An 18,791-nucleotide genomic window follows, 5' to 3' on the forward strand; every position below is an offset into this window, starting at 1 on the left:
GACCCTGTCTGCAGCTGTGCCTGGCATCCCTATTTCGATGTGTGCTACTTTGACGTGTAGACGTTCCCTCGCTGCGCCTATTTCGATGTTGGGCTGAGCAACGTCGAAGTTGAACATCGACATTGCTGGCCCTGGAGGACGTGTAGACGTTATTCATCGAAATAGACTATTTCGATGTCGCAACATCGAAATAAGCTATTTCGATGTTGGCTGCACGTGTAGACGTAGCCTTCATGTTTAATTTCATCTTCCAGGTTAAGTCCTCTTTCTGCTGGCACTGACTTTGGAAGTATCGACAGGGTTCCTGGTGGTGGGCGTATGGTCTTTCTTCCTTCCCCTCCCTGGCCCAAGATTGCATCCAGCTCTTTAGAAAAACAGCATGTCTTGGGTTCAGCACCAGAGCAATGGTTTGCTTCCTTCACTTTATGGTATGATTGCCTCAGCTTCTTTATCGTCACTCTGCAACGTAGTGTACTTCTGAAACAAAGTTTGAGAAATGCCGGGACAGCACAGACTCCTCTCCCTACACACCGATAAGATCCAATATTTCTGCAGTAGTCCAAGCAGGAAAGCATTTGATGTGATAGCCAGACATGGTCATCTAAGAAGATATGATGAAAACACTCCATGCTAAGCCAGCCAGCAGGAAATGAAATTTAAATGCCCAGGGCTTGCAAAGGAGAGGGGCAGATAGCTGCTTACATGGCTGCAGAGCAGCAGAGTTAAAAGTGCTGCCCAGAGTGGCTACATGGGTATTGTGGAAAACATCATGGAGTTCAGTAAAGATGAAAATAGTCTCCTGTTGCACACAGTGATTTTTTTCAATAGTACAGGAAGTGGGAGAGAAAAAAGTCCCCCATGGACTGGGTGTTTTTCCTGACTTTTTTATTGCATTGGAGTGTGAATGTTATCAGAGTTCTGTTGTCAAAAAGAGGGAGACAACTTGCCTGTGTAGACATGCCTTTGGCTATGTCAACTTAGATGCGGTGCAAAAAGCTATGCACAGGTCGAACCTCTCTAGTCTAGCACCCTTGTGACCTGACTGGAGTTGAACAAGGGAATTTGCTGGACCATGGGAGGTCAATACGGGAGCCTCTTCTTCTGAGGGAAAGCTGTTGCTGCCAGGCCTGGCTTCCGGGCAAGGTGAGCAAAGCAGTTATCTTGGGCCCTGTGCTCCAACTGAAAATAGCATCTACCCTGACTGGGTCGGCTCTGGTTGCTGCTGCTACTCAAGGTGCTTCCTAGCCTCCTTGCCTGCTTCGTTGTCTGCAGTCAGTTGTGTCTGTGAAGTAAGGACTGGGTACCCCTCCACATGTATGTAAGCACACTGCAACACCCCGGCCAGCCTCAGCAATTCACAATTGCTTTGTAGCTCCTCCCTGACTTGAGAATAGGGGCACCACATGAAGTGCTTGTGAGGTCAACAACCACCTGCAAAGCCGCTGTTGGGGTTATGCAGGAGTGGCCCTGCATTGCTCTCTGTCACCTGAACGTAGTCCTGAGCACAGTGTTCCTTTCCCCACTACTCTTTGCTGGAGTGGCACAAAAACACAGGGGCGGCAGCCTATACAAAATAAGTTACAGTAGTGGAAAATACAGCTCCTTTACCCAGCTGCATGGGGTGCCTGGCAAATGGAGAGCAGGGCAGCTCTGTGGGTTACTGACCTTTGTGGACCTCTACTGGTTGCCAGAGCAGGGCCCCAAGATGAGATAGCTCATCACAGCTGGATTCAAAGCAGCACCTTAGTCTGGGCATCAGTGGGGCAGTGTCTTTGCATAGCGATGGTCACATGCTCAGAGATTGCAGGAGGCATAGCAGGGAAGACATTTTTCCCATCCGGAGGCTTGGGAACAGGGAGTAGCATGGCACCTGCCTCGGGGGAGTTGCCCAAGGTCATCCATTCGGCTCAGCTGCGTGAATTGTGCCCCAGGAACTCCCTGCAACTGCAGCAGGAATGAGGCACTTTGACTTCTTCCATTCTCCTTTATGCTACTTCTTCTGGGGCCACACACTCTGGGGTATCCAACAGAAAGTGTGGGGCTATTCAGGTGCTGTATGGGCCAAGTTCCTTCCTGGGACAGTGCCCTGAGATGAATGCTTGCAATCCACACAGCAGGGCAGGGCACAACCCTGCAGCAAACACTGTTTTCTTCCTCTTACTATTACACTATATTGTATGTTTAAAACTATTCATAACTTTTGTATTAAATTGGTTGGTTAAAATTATTTAAAACTTGTAAGTATTACAGTAGTACTACAGTATTTACATATATAATGTTTTTTTGCCTGGCAAAACATTGTGGAACCTAATCACCTTCTGCCCCCTCTCTACCCCCATTTACATTAATTCTTATGGGAAAACTGAATAAAACTGGATTTGTTTACTATTGTTTCACTTAGTCACATTTTTCAGGAACATAGCTACAAGGTTAAATGCAGAGTTACTTAAGTATATTGACATGTAATATACACTGCAGCAGTATATGTGTTTGTCCACTTTCAGCCCAGCATATCAGATATACAGTCAGCAAAAATCTTATTTTAGGTAAGTATGGAGACTTCTTTTCTTCCTGCAGTCTTTATTTATGTATATAAAGACTTCTTCATAGCATCTTGTGATACCTTAAAATGTGCAGGAGGTTGTCAGGGTAGCAACCACATCAGATCTATGTCATAACATGGTAGCAGCTTCTTGAGGTTTGGGGAGATGGAGATTCAAAGGTGGAGAAACTAGGAATGCAGGATTAGTTTTAAAGGTAGCTTTGGCTTTTTAGTGAAGTTATATAGATAAGAAATTACAATAAAACCATCTTTGGATTATCTTATTTAGTGGAATGTAATTGGCATCTTGGCACCAGAGCCCTGCAAATCTGCAGTTATCTACTTTGTATCTTCAGGGCCTGTGTGCAGGTTGGATACAGATACATATTTCAAATCTGTATAGAGCACTACTTAGAGCCTGTTTCCCTTTCAATGCAAGTTAAATTATATACTTTTCAAGCATGGGTATCAGTTTCTTTATATTTTCCAGTACTCTTGTGTCTCTTTTGTAGGCTGCTAATCGTCAGGACATGACATACTGGCTTCAGGAACTTCAACAGAAGAGATGGGAATATTGTAACAACCTTGATGTTACAAAGAGGGACAGCAGAACTTCACCTACACCCAGTGACTTTTCCAAAGGTCTTGTTGCCAAAGACAATACAGGTAAGTCCAGGGCTTGAGATACGTATATGGAGAAACGTTTTGAGCAGATCTAGAGAAGTTGTTGTTCTCCTCTACTCAGCTCTGGTGAGGCTTCATCTGGAGTATTGTTTCCAGTTCTGAGCTCCCCACTGTAGCAAGGATGTGGACACATTGGAGAAGGTTCAGCGGAGAGCAACAAAAATTATTAGGGGTCTGGAGCACATGACCTTTGAGGAGATACTGAGAGATTTGGGCTTATTTAGTTTGCAAGAAGAGAAGACTGAGGGGTGATTTGATATCAGTCTTCCCTTTAGGAAAGGGAGCTTTAAAGAGGATGGAGAGAGACTGTTCTTAATGATGACAGAACAAGGAGCAATGGTTTGAAGTTACAGAGGGAGAGGTGTAGGTTGGATATTAGGAAAAACTGTTTCACCAGGATGGTGGTAGAGAACTGGAAAGAGTTACCAAGAGAGTTGATGGATTCTCCATCCCTGGAGAGTTTTAAGTCCTGGCTTGACATAGTTCTGGCTGGGATGATTTAGATGGGGTATATCCTGCTTTAGGCAGGGAACTGAACTAGATGATCTCCTGAGGTCCCTTCTAGCCCTAGAATTCTATGATTCTATGGCCGGAGGAGGACTGGGAAATACAGAGCATGTATTTCTGAGGAAAAATCTTGGGTTCACCCTGCAGTATAACCATGGGTGGTAAGCACCAGAGTGCAATCTAAGTATTGGCTGACAGCCAGAGGTGTAGGAAGTGAGGATGTGGGGGATGCAGGAGTTGGGATAGCAGGTTGTGGGGCATGAAAGGAACAGAGCAGGGAGTGGTGAGGTGTGGCAGGGCTTGTGAGTCTCAATGTGGTTACTATGTTGCCTGGCCCCCTAGTCCCCAGGGCTGGCACTGATGACTGCACTGCCTGGCCACCCATGCACTGGGGCTGGCCCAGAGACAGCGTCCCTGGTACTGGAGCCTGGCTGCACTGTGGCCATGCTGTCCAGAGTGTAGCAATACAAGCCATTTTTGTCACTACACTGGCAGCATCTAGAGACTTGCCCCAAACTCATCATTCTCTTACTGGTGCACCACCCTGGGGCTCACCAGCTTACTTTCACCATTGCTGGTGGACTGCAGTTGCCCGCAAATCCTCAGTCTCTGGCTTGTATGCTGTGGAAGGCAATTTATAAGCATTGCCAGTGGGAGCTACTTCAGCAAAACATTGTAAGGCTCTCCGTGTTGCAGGACTATGGGAGGTCAGTATTGTCTAGCAGCATTACCAGCACTGCTACTGCTTACTGGGCTCCTAATAGACGTTTAGGGGTAAGTTAGAACTAAATAACAGCACAGAATGGTAAGAGCCAGGACTTGTGGCTATAAAGAGACTTAATGGGATATTTGGCCACACCCATTATAAGTGGACATGTGGCTAACTAAAATCATGCCACACCGTGGATATTGCCAAATAAGACAGTGCCAGATTAGAGAGGTTCAACCGCTATTGTAAAATAAAGGGAATAGATGGGGGGACTGATGTGTGTTTTAGTCATAGAAGACCTGCTGATGCCACCTCCCTTGGAGGGACCACTCACAGCATAAGGTATTGTTCAAAGTAAGGTGGCAGAATTTCACCCAGATTTTTATCAAAAATTTGTGACTTGCCTGTTGAGGAACATGGAAATCACTCTTTCCATTGCTTTGTGAAGGAGGTGCAAAACTACATCTTTTTCTGCCAATGACAAAATCCTACAAGTTGAACCTCTCTATCAAGCACCCTCAGCACCTGACTAGTGCTGGATGAGAGAATCTGCCATACCACAGGATATCAGCATTGTTTAGCAGCATTACCAACCCTTTCACTGCTTAATGGGCAGTTAGGGGTAAATTACAGCTAAATAACACTGAGAGCCACCACTGGTGTTAGGAAACGAATTTTATGGAACCATGAGAAACTTCCACACCCGTAATAGGTGGTGGTCCAGCTAACTAAAATCATGTTTCCCTACCTTGACAACTGCCTGATAGTAGCATCCTCAGCCCAGGAGACAAAGCACATAGTTGGGTACATGTTACACTCTGACATCCCTAGCATTCCAGGTCAACTTCGTTTCATCTCACTTCTACCCAAACACTGGACTTTATAGGGGCACGCCTGGATACCATCCAGACCCCAGCGATACTTTAAATGGAGAGACATCACAACATCACTACAATCAGAAATACCATCCAGCAAAGCCCTCAGGTCACAGCAAAACAATGCTTACAACTCCTAGGCCACATGGCAGCCACCATCTTCATGGTGAATTACACAAGACTCCCTATGAGAGGCCTCACGGCATGGCTAAATACTCTCTACAGACCCCACAGACACTATTCACAAAAAGTGGAGAATGCCATGGAGGGCCAAGCCACCTCTAAATTGGTGGATTCACCCTCACGATGTCTGCCAGAGTATTCCCTTTAGAGCACAAATGCTGACATTAACAACACAACAGGTACATTGTTACAGTGCTGTGGAGACCAAACAGGACAATATACAATGCAAGGACGCTGGTCCCCATGGGAGGCAAACCTACACATCAGTGTCTTAAAACTGAGATTGGTGCGGAGGGTGTGCAAACACTTGTTGCTGGTCAGCAACAAGTTGGTCAAAATATTCAAGGACAATACAGCCACCATGCATTACATAAATCACCAAGGCGGAGCACATTCATACCAATTATGTACAGAAGCTATCTGTGTCTGGTGCACAGCTGTCCTGTGACTGGTGCATAGGAAACAAAATATGCAACTTGGCTACCTAATTCCAAGGCAAACAAAACAATTGCTGACAAGCTCAGCAGGTATTTCCACCATAGCCATGAATAGGAGTTATATCCACAGGTAGTAAATACCATATTTGAAACTTGGTGGGGGGGGATACCTGACTCTAGATCTGTTTTGCTACAGATGACAACACAATATATCCCAAACACTGCTCTAGAGCAGGCCTAGAGAAGAACTCCCTGGGGTTCACTTGGGATGCTCCATTATTATATGCCTTTCTGCTGTTTCCCTTTATCCAGAAAGTGGTATACAAAATAAGGCAGGACAAGGTCAGGTCATCCTTATAGCTGTGGCATGGCCTAGACAAGCCTGGTACCCATATCTGAAACAGATCTCCCTAGTTCTGTCCCTGCATCACACACACACTCCTCACTTGTTGACTTAGGACAGAGTCATGACACTTCGCTCACATGTTGAAGTCCTTCAGGGTTAACAACTCCAGAATGAAAATTTTCAAGAGGTGCAATCAATCCTCACTAATAGCCAGAAGCCAAATACCAGGAAGGTATATAATCAAAAATGGTATAGATTCCAGACAGTATGTGAATTGTGTAATATCAGCATGCTCGGCACAGTTACCATCACTACTTGACTATATACCACACCTTAAGCATCAGGGCCTCACAAATAAATCCTTAAGGGTGCCCTTAACGGCAATTTCAGCCACGCATCACATAATAGAGGGACGTTTTGTGTTTGCTCATCCTGTCATCAAAAGATTTATCAGAGGATTGAATCATATTTACTCGTCTATATAGCAGCCTATGCCAATGTGGGACCTAAATATGACACTGTATACACTCACAAGAAAGCCATTCGAACGCCTAGCCACAAGTTCACTACTACACCTGTCCATGAAGGTGTCCTTCCTTGAGGCTCTTATGTCAGCCAGAAGGGTAGGAAAGCTAGCGGCCCTCATGGCAGATCTATGATTCTATGATTTTTGGAAAAAATCAAACTGCAGAACAATAGAGCTGGAAGAAACCTAAAAAAGCCATTAAGTCCAGCCCCCTACCCTATTCAGGACCAAACCCATCAGATCAGCCCATCCAGGGCTTTGTCGAGGCGAGACTTAAACACCTCCAGGGATGGAGACTCAACTACTTCCCTGGGTAGACCATTCCAATGCTTCACCACCCGCCTAGTGAAAAAGTTTATCCTAATGTTCACCTGGACCTTCCCAACCGCAACCTGAGACCATTGTTCCATGTTCTGCCATCCATGGCCACTGTGAACAGCCTCTCTCTAGCCTCTTTGCAACCTCCCTTCAGTAAGTTGAAGGCTGTTATCAAGTCCCCCCTCAGTCTTCTCTTCAGCAGGTTAAACGGTCCCAATTCTCTCAACCCTTCTTCATAAGTCAGATGCTCCAGCCCCCTAATTATTTTGGTCACCCTCCGCTGGACCTTCTGCAGTGTATCCACATCCTTTCTATAATTGGGGGCCCAGAACTGGACACAGTACTCCAGATGTGGGTTCACCAAAGCCAAATAAAGAGGCATAATCACTTCTCTGGATCTACTGACGGTGCTCCTCTTGATGCAACCTAATATACCATTGGCCTTCTTGGCTACAATGGCACACTCATGTCTAGCTTCTCGTCCACTACAACTCCCAGGTCGTTTTCTGCAGAGCTACTACCGAGCCAGTCGGACCCCAGCCTTTAACAAAGCTTAGGATTCTTCCGGCCCAAGTACAGGACTCTGCACTTGTCCTTATTGAACCCCATCAGATTTCTTGCCATCCAATTTAAGTCACTCTGGACCCTATCCCTACCCTCCAGTATATCTACCTCTCCCCCTAGCTTGTGTCATACACTAACTTGCTGAGGGTGCAATCCAACCCCTCATCCAGGTCATTGATAAATATGTTGAACAGAACAGGACCCAGAACTGAACCTTGGGGCACTCCACCAGAAACCGACCGCCATCCCGACATCCGACTGTTGATCACTACCCACTGGGCCTGACCTTCAAGCCAGCTTTCTATCCATCTTACTGTCCATTTATCCAATCCACATTCCTTTAACTTGCTGACAAGAACAATGTGGGAGACCATACCAGAAACTTTGCTAAAGTCAAGATAAATCACATCCATTGATTTTCCCCCCCCCCCATCCACAGAGCGAGTTATCTCATTGTAGAAACTAATCAGATTGGTCAGGCATGACTTGCCCTTCATGAATCTATGCTCACCATTCCTGATCACTTTCCCCTCATCCAAATGCCTCAAAATGACTTCCTTGAAGACAGTGGCAAAGAGAGCATTAAGTACTTCGGCTTTCCCTATGTCATCTATCACCGGGTTACCTCCCTCATCCAGTCGGGGCCACATGTCCTCTCCGATCACCGTCGTCTTGCTAAAATGCTTATAGAAACTTTTCTTGTTGTCCTTCACATTCCTTGCGAGTCACAGTTCCAGTTGCGCTTTTGCCTTCCTAATTACTGCCCTACATTCTTGAACTATACATTTATATCCCTCCCTGGACATCTGTCCAAGTTTCCACTTTTTGTAAGCTCCCTTTTTGTGCCTAAGTTTTCCAAAGATTTCCCCACTAAGCCAGTCTGGTGTCCTACCATATTTACTTCTCTTGCTGCGTATCAGGACGGTTTCTTTCTGCACCTTCAATAGGGCTTCCTTAAAATACCTCTAGTTTTCCTGGACTCCTTTTCCCTTGATGGTAGGGAAATCCCAGGGGATTCTGTCCATCAGGTTCTTGAAGGAGTTAGTCTACTTTTCTGAAGTCCAAGGTGTGTAATTTACTGCTCTCTTTGGTCTACCCTTCCTTTGGTCAGGATCCTGAAGTCTACCATCTCATGATCGCTACTTCCCAGGTTATCCGCCACCTCTACCTTCCCTATTAGTTCCTCCCTATTTGTAAGCAGTAGGTTGAGCTGCGCACAACTTCTAGTCAGGTCTTTCAGCACCTGTACCAAGAAGTGATCCCCAACATTCTCCAGAAACTTGCTGGACTGCTTGTGTATGGCTGTATTGGTCTCCCAACAGATGTCAGGGTAATTAAAATCCCCCATGACGACGAGAGCCTGCGATCCAGAAACTTCTCAGTTGTCCAAAAAAAGCCTCATCATCCTGATTTGGTGGCCTGTAGAAGATACCAACCACCACATCTCCAGTGCTGCCTACACCACTAAGCTTGACACGTAGATTCTCAACAGGCTTTTCTCCCTCTGTGTTGGGGTTCCAAGCAATCAGTGCTCTCTTACTTACAGTGCAACTCCTCCTCCTTTTCTCCCTTGTCTGTTCTTCATGAATAGTTTAAACCCTTTCATGACAGTGCTCCAGTCATGCGAGTCATCCCACCAAGTCTCTGTTATTCCAATCAAGTCATAGTTCTTGGACTGGGCCAGGGCTTCTAATTCCTCCTGCTTGTTACCCAGGCTTCTGGCATTGGTGTACAAACACCTTAGATAACCAGTCGATCTCCCCGCCCTCTCTACTCGAAGCAGGGGTCCACTTTTATTGTACATTCCTCTTTGTATTTCTTCCCGGCATTCAAGTTCCTTTCTCCCCCTCAGGGTTTTGGTCACCATCCCCCAGTGAACCTAGTTTAAAGCTTTCCTCACTAAGCTTGCAAGCCTACTTGTGAAAACGCTCCTTCCTCTCTTGGTTAGGTGGACCCCATTTCTTCCCAATAATCCTTGTGCCTGGAAGAGTATCCCATGATCAAAGAATCTAGAGCCCTCTCTCTGACACCACCTGCGTAACCCTGCATTTACTTCCTCAATTCAACAGTCCCTACCGAGCCCTTTCTCTTCAACAGGAAGGATGGGCAAGAACACCACTTGAGCTCCAAATTCTTTGACGCTTCTTCCCAGCTCCCGGTAAACAGCACACCTCACGAGATTCCAGGTCTGGTTGGCAGATGGATGGTTCAGTCCCTCTTAGGAGGGAGTCCCCAACCACCACCACCCATCTTATGGGAGTGGTGGTCATTGAACCCCCACCCCTAGGACTACACATCCCATGTCTTGCAGTAGAAGCACCAAGTAATCTTCAAGCCATATCCCAAATGCTTACCAAAAGCCCTATCTCCTGTCCACCTCAACCAACAAATCTTACTTACCTGTATTCTACCTGGAACCACATTCAGATGCCAGACAGATGTTTCTTTGTACCCTCAACATTCATAGAGCCCTGTTTGCCTTCTAGCTGCGAAGGACAAAGACTTTCAGATGATCACCAGGACTCTTCTTCTCCGCTACAGACAGATCAAAGGTGCAACTGGTGTCCAAACAAAGATTATCCAAATAAATCTTTCAATGTACAAAATTTTGCTGTGAACTGAACAAGCTGCCAACCCCAAGTGTTGTTTGCATGCACTCCACAAGAACACAAGTAGCATCATGTGCTTTCTTTAATGTCCCACTGGAGAACATATCTAAAGTGGCTACCTGGATATCTGTCTATACATTTACCAAGCACTATGCCATATACATATGCCATATACAGTATGCAATGTAGGCTCTAGATTCAGCTGATCCATTCTGTGCTTTAATGACAATATGACGCAGAAGCCCCGCCTCCAGCAAAAGGCTACTACTCCAAAGGCTGCTACTCCACTTTACCTTAAGGAGAGCACCCCCAGGGACACTCCTGAAAGGAGGAGGAGGAAGAAGGAAGAAGAGAGGCTTTGAAGTAGATATATTTGTGTTTTTAATGTTCCATTGTAGCTGTTTAGAAGCAACTTGTGATCATGTTTAACGTGTTATAAAGCAGTGGTGTCCAACATAAATTTCAGGATCAACAGAACCAAAGCACCTCCTTCCACAACTGGCAACGACTCACCAGAGCCGCTGATACCACTGTGGAAGCGCACTGGGCTTGTCCCAGCAAGTGGTGCGTCTCATGTGTGGAGCACGTGGAGGGTGCCCCATTTTGCCACATCTTGGTGTCCCATTGCTAGTGCTGATGCTGGTACATAATAAGTTTGGTTTGGTTTGATTTTTTTTTTTGCTAGTCTTTAATGTACTACAGGACTGCTTGTTTTTTGTGAATCCAGACAGTGTTTATTAAATGCAATATTTCAGAAAGCAGAAAACTGTGCATGTCTTACTTTGCAATTAGCAACCTGAAGCTTCTGTGTGTCAGCTGACTCTGGCTTGCTGAGCTTAGGCTAAGGACTTGTTTAAGTGCAGTATTAGCCCATGTTCCATCCCAAGCCTGGGATCCGGGAAAGGTCCTAGACACTTTCAGAATCCAAACTCCAACCAGAATGTCTATGCTGCCTTTAAACAGCCCTTAGCCCCATGAGCACCAGTTAGCTGGCACAGGGCAGCCGTGATTGCAGTGCAGAAATACCCTGAGTGAATTCTGGAAAAACATGCTGAAGCAGCAGCTCAAATAATTTTTGAGGTCATCAGACTGACATCACAGTATTTGTATGCAGAAAAGGACAGCTTAATTTCCTCTCTATGCAATCTTACATTGTAATTAGTAGCAGATGTTTTTCTGACAGGAAGCTGGTCAGAAACAGTGTACTCTCAATATAGGCATATACAGCATGATGAAAACTAACTTTTATTTTACACAATGTATTTGTACAGTTAACCTGTGAAATTTTCACTCGTGATTGTAAATGGCCTAATGCCGCCAAAAAGATACTCAGCTTGTCCACTCAGGTGAGTTATCTCTAGTGTTGTAGAGGCTTGATGTCAGGTTTTGTTCATGATCCTTCTTATGTTCTCTATTGGACCTATGACCGTGCATTTTTGTTTTGCATGAGACTGGAAGATGTGTTCTGTAATCCCAGTTTTGAGTGTTGGGATTGAGATCAATTACTTTTTTTCTAGGAACCTATACAATACCATTTCAAGTTGCTCAAAGAGTTCATAAATTATGCTTTATTCACTGAGCTAGGCAGCCTAATTCTCCAAAATTTAATGGAGGAAAAATGTTGGAGTAGTTTTTATGTTGGTTTTTCTTTCCTTCAGTATGATCAGAAGTCTTATATAAAAGGCTTTAGTTGCAAATTTTGCTTAAGACTGGTACACAATGTAGAAAATCTATACTTTGTACTGAAGCTGTTTAGCTGTATTGTGTATTGGGCTGTGCAATTATTTCTGCCCCACATAAGTATTCTGTTCAGATTGTCTTGTAGGCCTCATCAACAAGTGTCTGCAGTAACTCAGATGCAGACTTGTTCTGCTGTCACAAAGCATAACTGCATAATTTGTCTTGGCTAGTAAAGTTTTGTACAAGAAATTTTGTAGTAGCATTGAAGTTTTCTGCTCTGAATTGTGATGGTGTTTGTAGAAATGCCACAAGCTTATGGAAGTTCATTCTGGGAACTGAAACTGCACAAAGGCAGAGATTTTGGGGAAGAAGATCACACACATTAAGGAAGAAAATATGGGGACATTACATGAAGTATTAGGAAACAAATTTCAGTAACTGGAAAAAGAGTTCCATGCAGTCAGTACAACAAAACTTGTGTTATCTATTTGACTAGCTGTAAATCTAAAATTTGGTTATACACCTGAAGCTTCGGAAGACTGCTTTAGGTTGTCTTGCTGTTCCACGCTCTAAAGGTAGAGGTGGTCAATAATTTTTGGTGGGGGAGCTACTCTAAGAATTTGTTAAATTGTCAAGGGCTGCACTATTCTATAATATTAATGGAGGAGTTACAGGGTTTGGGATGAAGGCTGAGTTGAGACGGGAGCTCAGAGTAAGAGATTGGGGTGCAGGAAGAGATGTGGCCTCTGGAAGAGAGTTGGGGGTAAAGGAGGGGGTTGTGGCCTGCTGCAGGTCTTGGATGGCACTGATCTGGAGCAGGAAAGGGGTGCAGGGTTTAGGAGGAGTGTTTGATCTGGAGCAGGGGATAGTGTGAAGGGTCTTGGAGGTGGTATGGGAGTACAAGTGGGGGTACAGAGGGTTTGGGTTCTGACCTGAGGCAGGGGTACAGGAGAGTGGAGCAGAGGGAAGAGGGGGAGCTGAGATGCCAGAATCATGCTCACTTACCTGGGCTGCTCCTGGACAGCATCCTAACAACGAAGTGAATCTCTGGGTTACCTTCACTTTCCCTGATTTTGGAAAGTAAGTGCAAGTAAAATTGAAAACACTTCATCTCCTGGTTACAATAACTAGTTCGTTGTTCCTTGAGATATATACCTAGTGGTACTCCACTCCAAGTGTTGGCGCATCCCTGCACCTCTGCATGGAGATTTTTGTCCCTCTGGATCGCACATATGCACTCATGAAGGGCTCATCTCATGCCCCTCCTGCCCACGTGTTTAAAGAGCTGCAGGTGGGACCTGGAGCTCTCAGTTCCCTTTCTGCCATACCTGAATGGAGATGGAGTGCAGCAGTTGCACTGTCAGCACTTTCCTCAGACCTTCTGTTGTTAGGATAGTATCTTAGTTAGCTGTATTGAAGAAAGGAAGAAAGGAATCTCCTCTTCAGCAGAGCTTCAGTGGTGGGAACTGAACAATGAACAAGGCCCTGTTCAACCAATGGCGTTACCCAACCACAGACTTCTTTGCCATGACCTGGTACAAGTAATGCATAGCATTTTTGTTCCAGAGCAAGTCTAGGCAAACACTCAGTAAGCAAAGCTCTCCTCTCATCTGCTACCTATACCAGGCCAATGCCTTTTGCGTACTCCACTGCTACACAAGGCGGTACGCAAAATCTGGCTCAACAAAGCAACAGGAATCTTTATAGTCACTTCGTGGCCTGGACAAAGTTGGTACCCTTACCTTCTTTGGCTGTTCATCTGTCCTGCCATCATATTATCCCTCTTTCCCTGTTGAGAAGTTGCTAGTACAACATTAGGGCCAAATATGACACCGAACGTCAAGATGCTTCAGGTCAAGCCATGGCTCTTCTCTTGCTCTTGGACACTGAATTAGCAGATTCCACTCAAGCCCAGAATGTCCTACTACAAAGCAGAAAATCATCTACCCATACCACTTACGCACAAAAAATTGAACAGGTTTAATGCATTGGTTCGCTGCAAGCACCTAGATCCCAGAATGGCACCACTTCTCCTTGTCCTGGACTATTTCCTCAAGTTAGAAAAGCCAGTCTTTCCCTCACCTCCATCAGGTAAGTCTAGCTGCTATCACTGCATTGTATGGCAAAATAAGCTAACATTCTTCCACTCTACTCTGTGCTGGTTAGGCCTCAGCTGGAGTATTGTGTCCAGTTCTGGGCACCGCAGTTCAAAAAAGATGTGGAGAAACTAGAGAGGGTCCAGAAAAGAGCGACAAGAATGATTAAAGGTCTAGAGAATGTGACCTATGAAAAAGGTTGAAAGAATTGGGCTTGTTTAGTTTGGAAAAGAGAAGATTGAGGGGAGACATGATAGCGGTTTTCAGGTATCTAAAAGGGTGTCATGAGGAAGGAGAGAACTTGTTCTTCTTGGCCTCTGAGGATAGAACAAGAGGCAACAGGCTTAAACTGCAGCAAGGGAGGTTTAGGTTGGACATTAGGAAAAAGTTCCTAACTGTCAGGGTGGTCAAACAGTGGAATAAATTGCCAAGGGACGTTGTGGAATCTCCATCGCTGGAGATATTTAAGAACAGGTTAGATAGATGTCTGTCAGGGATGGTTTAGATAGTACTTGGTCCTGCCATTGGGGCAGGGGGCCGGACTCGATGGCCTCTCGAGGTCCCTTCCAGCCCTAGTGTTCTATGATTCTATGATTGTGTTTACTCACCCTGTTACCAAACACTGCTTAAAGTGTATCGCCATACTCTATCCTGATGTCTCACCCCTTACACTTCCTTGGAACCTGAATATAGCCCTTCAAGCCGTAACCCAAAAAATTATAAAAGTCTCATTCCACATGGCAATCACTTCCTCCTGACATGTTGGAGAGCTAGGATCACTTATGGCAGGACCACCCCAACCATTCACCCTACTTTTCAATGACAAAGTTACCTGGAGAACCCACTATAAGTTTCTCCCTGAGGTTTGAAATACTTTTCACATTAATTAAGTCAGTGTTCTTACAAAAATTGCATACCTGTGCATGCATTTCAAACCACCTTGCCTCAGTAGCATTCTGCACAATGTGCTCTTGACTGACGTGTAAAGTAATAATGTGGACATCCCAGCACTATGCCATCACCCAGATGTCTCAGGCGGATGCATCCCTGGGCACAGCAGTATTCTCAGCAGCCATCCCACCAATTCCAAAGGACTTCCCAGCTTAGTGAACACTGCTGCTAAGTTGTCTGGGGCGAAGCATCCACCAGGGCACCTCTCCAGGAAGTAGTGAAGATTACTCACCTGTGTAGTAACTGAGGCTCTTCGAGATGAGTGTTTCTGTGGGTGCTGCACTACCCGTCTTCCTGCCCTCTACTTCATTGTTCAGTGGCTGCATGATAGGAAAAGACCTGAGGGCTGTCAGTCCTGCATGCAGCTCCTTAAACAAAGGTGTGGGGGGAAACAAGATGAGCCCTGGGTGCTTGGGCATGTGACCCAGGAGGACACTGCTGCTGGAATTTGCATATGAAGGTGCAGAAAAGCATCAGCACCCGTAGTGGAGCACTCATGGGACACTCATCTCAAAGATCCTCAGTTACTGCACTGGTGAGTAATCTTCATTTTCTCTTAGCTTTTTAGTGTCACGGGCAGCTTTTCAATATTTGTCTTAAAAATATTTCATGATTGTTTACTCCTCCGACTTACATGTAGTACCTGCTTTGTCATGAACCTCTTTGCTAAGTAATAAAAATCTTGAATGGGTAAATTCAGCTACCATAGTGTTTCTAGAAGTTCCAAATTCCCATGTCCCATTTGCTATCCATCAGTCATGAAGATTTTCTTGATTACAGTTGTTAATGTGGGTAACCAGCTGAGTTTACTCTTGAAAGTGAGGTCCTGAGAGCACTACCTAGTGACAGGATCTGAGGCATATGCCTGCCACAGTTTCTGCCAGTGCATACTATTGATCTGAAACATGCTTACTATTTCAGTGCTCAGGAGCAGGGAGTCTGTGGGTTGTGCCAAACTGGAAGATTGTTTTGGACAAAAATTTATAGCAGGAGAGGGGATGAACACTTTGATGAAAATGTATGTTGCTGTCACTTATCTTGTTTTGCAGAACACCTATCATTTTTTGAAGAACTTGCCTATTGTGCTGTAATTTTCCATACTTTCTCTCTTCCAGAAAATGAATTTTGTCAAGAAATTATGGGGTTTTTTTTTTTAAACCAATCCAAAGCTATTTGATTTAGGAAGGGGTGACAAAATTTCACCCTTGTCATTGTAAAAATGCTTTTGTAATTTTTTGTTGTTGTTTTAATGGGGCTACAGCAAAAGCAGCTGACAATTGAGTCTTTGCTGGAAAATAGTCCTCACTGAGAAGTAGTGGGACGACTGAAGTGTATGGAGGAATGGTTTTGCCTAAGCAAAATATTTTATATGAAAACTGTATACTCATATGCTAGATTTTTTTCCTGAACTGTACAACTTGCATTCTTCAATACATAGCTATAGGCTTAATTTTTTCAGAATATTATGTCCTGTTGTGCTTGTGAAACTTTGAAAACTGTACATTCAGATGTGCACGCAGATGTCGATGCTTGCTTGTATACAGGTAATTTATAAAAAAAAGGTATATACAAAAACATACTAATCTTACTGCTTGAAAGGTGCATCTAAAGGTATTGTGTGCACATGGAAGACCAGGCTAGATCCTTTAACTAGAGGCTGGCCTTCATTCAGTGATGGTCCAACAGAATTTAGGACTTGGTAAGGCTATTTGACTCTGTGGGAACTTTTTTGCAAGACCTTAGCAGCACAGGATATAAAACGAGAGCAACAAACTCATTGTTGCCTATTCAGGATTTCACCTCATATTTCACAGGTTTAAGTACCAGCTACCTTTGTGATTTCTTAGGTAGGATGCAGAACTCTGAAGAACTAACAGATATTTTTAAAATGTATTTCCTACTTTCACTTTAAACATTTCAGAACCAGAGTGATCTGTCTAGTTTATTTTCTGTGAGACTTCAAAGCAGGATATGTATAAGCCTGCTCATTGGTAACATCAACAGAGACCGAGTTTTCTTTTTAAACTGCACTGGGGTGACAATAATTGCTGCGCAGAGTGCTATCAGATTTCTGCTGAAAGTGTCAACACCTTTCACACCCATTGTACATTCTGCTTAGGCATTTGCAATCCATATTATTAGTCATGTGTATAAGAGGTTTTATTAGCTAATGCACAAAAATATGAATGCTATGGCATCAGCGTATACTGAGGATAAAGACAAAGTTCTGTTACTCTTTGGTTCAAATATACCTTTTTAAGAATGTCATTTGACAGGGAGTCTTGTGCAATTTAATAATAGTAATAGTAATAATAATATTCAAATACTTTTTTCCTTTCTCAGATCTGAGCACCCTGAATCCAAATGTCTCAGCAGAAAAAGCTAGAAACGTCCTAGCTGTGGAGACTGCTCCTACAGAATGGGTAGGAGAACAAGCAGCTTGTCAGCCAGTACCAGTCCAGCAAAGTGCCATCAATTTCTCCCTGAAACAATGGAGTACTGAGATCAAGTGAGTTCTTTTCTCCGCATGAGAATTGTACTTGTCCCTATCAAATGGCCACTGATACTGCAAGTTGCTCTCATACGGCGATTATGGGGTCAGTGAACGGCAGAGGAACACAATGTAAAAATTAAGCAAGAAATTGGAAAAAGTGGTCATTCCTTTGCCACAATATCCCTTAACATAGACTGTGTAGTTATACATATTAGGATTACTAACATAACAGTGTTGGTAGTGTTATTAACACATCTGATGAAAATGAACAATCTGTCAGACAATGAGTAATAGCTTTCTGGTCTGAGCACAGGACAAAGAACCAGGCTCTCTCTGATATGTTGGGCAGGTTAAATACTTAACCACTCAGCTACTTATCCCTTCTCTGTAAAAATGAAAATAGTAATTGCTTATTTCAGTGGCAATATGCTGATTCACTAGTTAATATTTAAAAAAGCAGCTTGGGGATAAAAAGCTCTCTAAATAGTCTTAATTGCTTGGGTTTTTTTTTCCCAAGTTTTTTATAAAAAGGTCTGTACTATAGGTTAAGTACAAGAAGTTCAGACCAACACCAATCAAGTTGTGGCAACCACTTCCTTAAAATAAACATTTGTTTAAAAGCACAGAATGGAAAATTTTAAGGCAAATTTACTCAAGTTCACTCTTTTGAGAGCAATTGTTTTCAAGAACAGTCATACGGTGACTGACTGACTGGCTCTTCTTCTACTCTAGGTTCTTTTGAACAATACATATAATCTGTCTAGTGACCTTCTGCTACTCTTCAGAGGTTACCTGATCCTTTTCCCATGAAGTTAGAATAGTGCATGATGCAATGGCTGCTGTCCTGAGTATAATGTCCTTGAGTATAATTTTTTAACCAGTATATTAGTTAAATAAGGAAACTTTTAAATGAAACCTGTTAAGTACAGAAATCAGAAGGAGCGTCGTGTGGGAAGAAGCTGCAGGAAGAGGAAGGAAGGGTCTCATAGTTAAAGCAATTGAGTACTACCCCGAAAAACTGGGTTCTATCGCTGCTTGTGCCAGGGAGCTCCTGTATCTCACTTTAACTTTTCAGAGGTGGTCACTATTGTGTATTCATTTTTCTGGGTGCCCACACACATCCTAGTGTCTGATAGACAGAAATGCTGAGAACTTACATCAGCAGCCACTGGGAGCTGTGCTTTAAAGTGCTCTAAAATCCAGTCCCATCCATCTGAAGTTGGATGTCCAAAGTCAGCGATTACTCTTAACCTTAAAGTCAGTGTCTCAG

The 18,791-nt window shown here is 44.1% G+C and overlaps 1 protein-coding gene across 2 annotated transcripts in view; it reads left to right on the forward strand.

Moving 5' to 3' along the window:
* Nucleotides 1-18,791, forward strand: part of TBC1D2B (TBC1 domain family member 2B) — an 81,429-nt gene that overhangs the window by 12,691 nt on the left and 49,947 nt on the right. For both annotated transcript variants that reach the window (XM_075006870.1, XM_075006868.1), the window contains exons 2-3: nt 3,055-3,208; nt 17,371-17,536. In XM_075006870.1, coding sequence (XP_074862971.1) covers nt 3,055-3,208; nt 17,371-17,536 — 320 coding nt within the window. The remainder of the gene's footprint in view (nt 1-3,054; nt 3,209-17,370; nt 17,537-18,791) is intronic.

The sequence above is a fragment of the Carettochelys insculpta genome, chromosome 12 (assembly GCF_033958435.1).
Source record: "Carettochelys insculpta isolate YL-2023 chromosome 12, ASM3395843v1, whole genome shotgun sequence".
Taxonomy (NCBI): Eukaryota; Metazoa; Chordata; order Testudines; family Carettochelyidae; genus Carettochelys; species Carettochelys insculpta.